The following is a 4,107-nucleotide window of genomic DNA, read 5'->3' as shown; positions in this document are numbered from 1 at the left end:
GCTGGGTCTCCTACTCTCTCCTGGCTGGAAAGAAGTCTCAGTTGCCCAGCCTTGGGCACACGAATACCTCCCTGCTACAGTGCACCCTGATTTTCTGCAGCTCCCTTCAAAGTCCCCAAGTCCAGGCACAAATTAGAACCCTGGTTTTAGTTTTCCAGCTTGCGCCGCCTCCCGAAGCTTTTCCCACTAGCACCCACCTGATGCCCCTTCCCAGCCTAAGCCTGCCTCGGGGTCGGCTGGGTGCCCTTGTTGGGCCGAGTGCTCTGGGTTCCTCCCGGGCTCCGGCACTCTGTTCATCCGGGGCGCTGAAGCACTGGGCTCTGCGGGGAGACACCCACACCCCTGTAAGCTTCATCTTAGAATATGTTAAGGGACACTGAGCTATGAGGGAGATCAGAGCTGCTGACAGCACTGTCAGTTGGGGTTATATCAGACAGCAAAACCGCAGCACCTCCACCCTAGGTCTCCTGGGCTTCCTAGAGGGAGGAGGGGAGGAGGGCCTTCCCTAAGCTCCCCGAGCCCCCGGACCGGATGGCCACCAGAGGCAAGTCACTTCCTAATTGTCTCGATTTGTAAGAGGGTTTTGTGATGCTAAATAAGCGTGGCAGAGCCTGCCTGGCCTCCCCCCTACAAGTCTCCCAGCCCGCCTTTGTTTACCTTCTCCTGATCGCTCATTTATTTATCTATCTATTATTTATAGGCGTCCCCTCCTATTCAGCGCCCGTGTATGTTAATTTTGTTATACCATTTAATTCTAACATCGGTCTCAAAAGAGCTCTTAATGAGAAAAGCATATACAACACGGATCACTTTGCTATTCAGCTCAGCCAGATGGACAACTGCTAACTTTCTTTTTTTTTTAATAATGAAAATCCCCCTTTGACAAAGGGGCTCGGATGAATAGGCTCCAAATAACACCTCAAACACTTCTAATTGTTTTGAGGACAATATGCTAATCCTTGGGTTTCGGCTTTGGTGTCTGTTGACAGCGTTTCCCTTGCACTTCAGCCACTGGCTCCTTTGGAAACGGCAGAGGCAAGCGCACAAATCCCACAGCAGCGGCAGAAAGCAGACGCAGACGCGCGGCTAGGATGCCCCCACCCCCATCCCGCACCAAACCAAAGCCAATGGGAAAAGCACCGGACCTAACAAACAAACAAAAAACAAAAACAAAAACATTTGCGTGAGCACAACTTTGGGAATGAGAATGTGGGAAGACGGGGGCTGGAGGAGGACCCTTGGATTTGGAGAACAAGTTCCAAAGAGTTTTGCTGAAAGGTATCAGAAGGTCCTTTTCCCCATAAAAAACAGCAATGTTCAAGTTAACTTTCACCCAGCGGGGAAAGAAAAGGGTTCTTTTCCTTTTTGGTTAAACAACGAGGGCAACAGAGTTATGACTTTTATGATAATGACTGTGTCACTGTCACCTTCCTTTTTTCCTTTGCTCCTGCAGGGTCTTAGTAAATAGGCTCCCACTGCATTGCTTAGGCTTTTATTTTTTAACTTAGGAACCAGTGTCGAGTCCCAAATCCCCAAAAGAGCCAGCAGCAGCGTTTTCAAACACCTTTTTAAAAAAAGTGGATTCCGCCAGTCTTCCCCTAATCATTGAACTTAAACACACATCGCAGGATGCGGTGCTCTAGGCGCAACTGGTTCCCAGCCGACTTGCGAGTCTCTCTGTTCCTTTGGAATTTGGTTTTAAAAATGAAAACGCACCCAGGTCTCAGAGGTCTGGATCGGCCTTTGTCTTAGCTCATTCGCTCCTCGAAGTGGTCTGACCACTTTGTGAAGAACGTTAGGGATGGAGTGACATCCTAGGGAGAGACACCTTTGGCCAGCTTCTAAAGGCAAAAAGCAGATCCAGAGGATATGATTGGGACAAATTGCAGACTCGAGTCCCGTTTGCACCCTGTCCCCGAAGACCATCACGCTGGCCAACGCAGGCCAGCCGACAATCGCCAGTGCTTGAGTTGCTCTGTGTACGCTCAGTCTCCCAGCGACCTGCCCCCCACCCCAGACCTGGCCTTCTGACTTCAGATTTTATGCACATCAAAGGTTACTTTTTGCAATGACAGATTGTCTTTATTCAAAACGTCTTTGTTCAACAAATGAACAGAATAAAGAGATAAAATCCATTTCCAAGACATTGTCAAAACATTTATGACCATTTAGGATGTTTTTATTCTTTTAATTTTTGTTCACTTTCTACTTCCTGACTTCATAACCTGACATTCTGTCTAAAAGTAAACTTAGGTCTCTAGGAGCACTGCTTTATACAAAGTAAATAACGATGTGGGTTCTTTTATCTTTAAAAAAGCAAACACTATCATAACATGATTTTAAATAGAAATGTTTCCCTTTCTGTAGTTTTAAACTTTTAAGCCTTTCCCCCACACATGAAGAGCAAATGGCACCTAGTTGTGTTGTGTCTGATGGCAAAACACAGAGCTAACTCTTTTCTTCGGGGTGCAAAAGAAAAAAATATATGCATATTCTAGATATAATACCAGGATCTGAGAGTTCTGGAGTCCAAAGCCCATCAGAGGAGAGAGAATAGGACATAAATAAAGCAAACTGCCTGCTTTTTTTTGTCCAAAGGTACAGTTGGAGATTTGATTTGGGACAGTTGGGGAAGGGGCAACTGTATAGCGGTCATAACGTTCCCAAGTTTCTGGCACCTGTCTGCGCCTTGGGTGCGGCAGGACGCCCCTACCATCCCCTTGGAAGAGAGAGGCAGAGTCTGGGGTTGGGTAAAGGGCAGCGCAGCAGGGATGGCCCCGAGGCGTCTGCAGGCCCCGGCCAGGCGCAGAGGATGGGGTGCAAACCCCGATTCCAGGCCGCCCTCCAGGTCTGGCGGGCCCGGCCGGGGGTTACATGGCCGTGGCGTGGGCTGACGAATAAGGGTCTATGCCAGTCTTGGTCATGCCCGGGAAGAGGATGTAGGCGACAGGGGGCTGCAGGGTGGAGGCAGACCAGGCGGTACAGTTACAGGGCACCACGTAGCCCGGGTTGGTGGGGGACGGGTGCGTGTGCGTGTGCTGGCTGGGGCAGCCGAGGCTGCCGAAGGCGCCGTTCTGGTAACCCAGGGTGGATGCGTAGGGCAGCGCGCCGGTGGCCAAGGTGTGGGGCACTTCGCCCATCTTCTGGATGGCGCTCGAGCTAAACTGCGCGGGGTCCAGCAGGGAGTAGGGCGCCGAGGCGGGCGGCAAGAAGGCCCGGGCTTTCTCGGGCGCGCTCAGGAGGCCGTCGGAGGCCCCCACGGGCAGGCCGGCCGCCTTGAGCGGGTCCGTGTCGCCCAGGTAGGGCAAGGGGAAGACATACCTGTCCTTCTTAAGCAGGTTCTTGGGCTTTCGCCGCGGCCGGTATTTGTAGTCGGGGTGCTCTTTCATGTGCTGCGCGCGGAGCCGCTTAGCTTCGTCGATATAGGGCCGCTTCTCTGCCTCCGACAGAAGCTTCCATTCGGCGCCTAGGCGTTTGCTGATTTCTGAGTTGTGCATCTTGGGGTTTTCCTGGGCCATCTTGCGCCTCTGGCCTCGGGACCATACCATGAAGGCGTTCATGGGCCGCTTGATGTGGTCTGAAGGTTTGGACATGGTCCCGGAGGCTAGGCGGGTGGGGGTGGGGAGTGCTGCAGGGGTTCTGCAGGCAAGCTGGACGCGGTTGTCTGTCTGCCTGTCTGTCTGTCCTGAGCCGGAACTCTGCGCTCCCCTCGCCTCCGCACTGCTGAGGGGAAGCCAGAGAGAAGCGCTAACCTCGCAAAGTTCAGCTGATCATGCCAGTCTTCGCACCCAGGCAGGCCCCGAGGGGCGAGTGGGGACAGGAAGGGTGGGGGAGGAGAGGGTGGCCGGCCGTGGGGGCTGCCGACACTCGCTGGGGCGCAAATACCGGAGTCTCTGGGATTATATGGCCAGGTAATTTGCTGGTGAGGGCAAGAAGCTCCTCCTTCTCCCCCTTTCCACTTTTGCTTTCTCTAGTTCTCTTCTCTCTTGTGTCTACGGCCGTGGCTCCCTCCCCCCACCCGTGGCTTTCCCGGAGCTGCCTTGCCTAGCGCAGCACCTGGCTGAGAATGCGGGGAGGCTGGTGAACAAGAGCCAAAAGCGGCGAAGT

At 53.0% G+C, this 4,107-nt stretch overlaps 1 protein-coding gene across 1 annotated transcript; it reads right to left on the bottom strand.

The window, feature by feature from the left end:
- Positions 1-2,870: 2,870 nt before the first annotated feature.
- On the bottom strand, positions 2,871-3,593 carry SOX14 (SRY-box transcription factor 14). The gene has a single exon (XM_054595131.1). The coding sequence runs from the start codon at positions 3,591-3,593 to the stop codon at positions 2,871-2,873; it is 723 nt and encodes a 240-aa protein (XP_054451106.1).
- Positions 3,594-4,107: the final 514 nt, after the last annotated feature.

This window comes from Pteronotus mesoamericanus, unplaced genomic scaffold (assembly GCF_021234165.1).
Source record: "Pteronotus mesoamericanus isolate MK-2021 breed Mesoamerican mustached bat unplaced genomic scaffold, CSHL_Meso_final scaffold_54, whole genome shotgun sequence".
NCBI classification, from domain to species: domain Eukaryota; kingdom Metazoa; phylum Chordata; class Mammalia; order Chiroptera; family Mormoopidae; genus Pteronotus; species Pteronotus mesoamericanus.
Note: the sequence above shows the minus strand (reverse complement) of the source record. Positions and strands in the feature narration are given on the sequence as shown.

Bases quoted from the DNA above. Each gene is read 5' to 3' on its own strand.
- SOX14 (XM_054595131.1), bottom strand. From the start codon at position 3,593: ATGTCCAAACCTTCAGACCACATCAAGCGGCCCATGAACGCCTTCATG.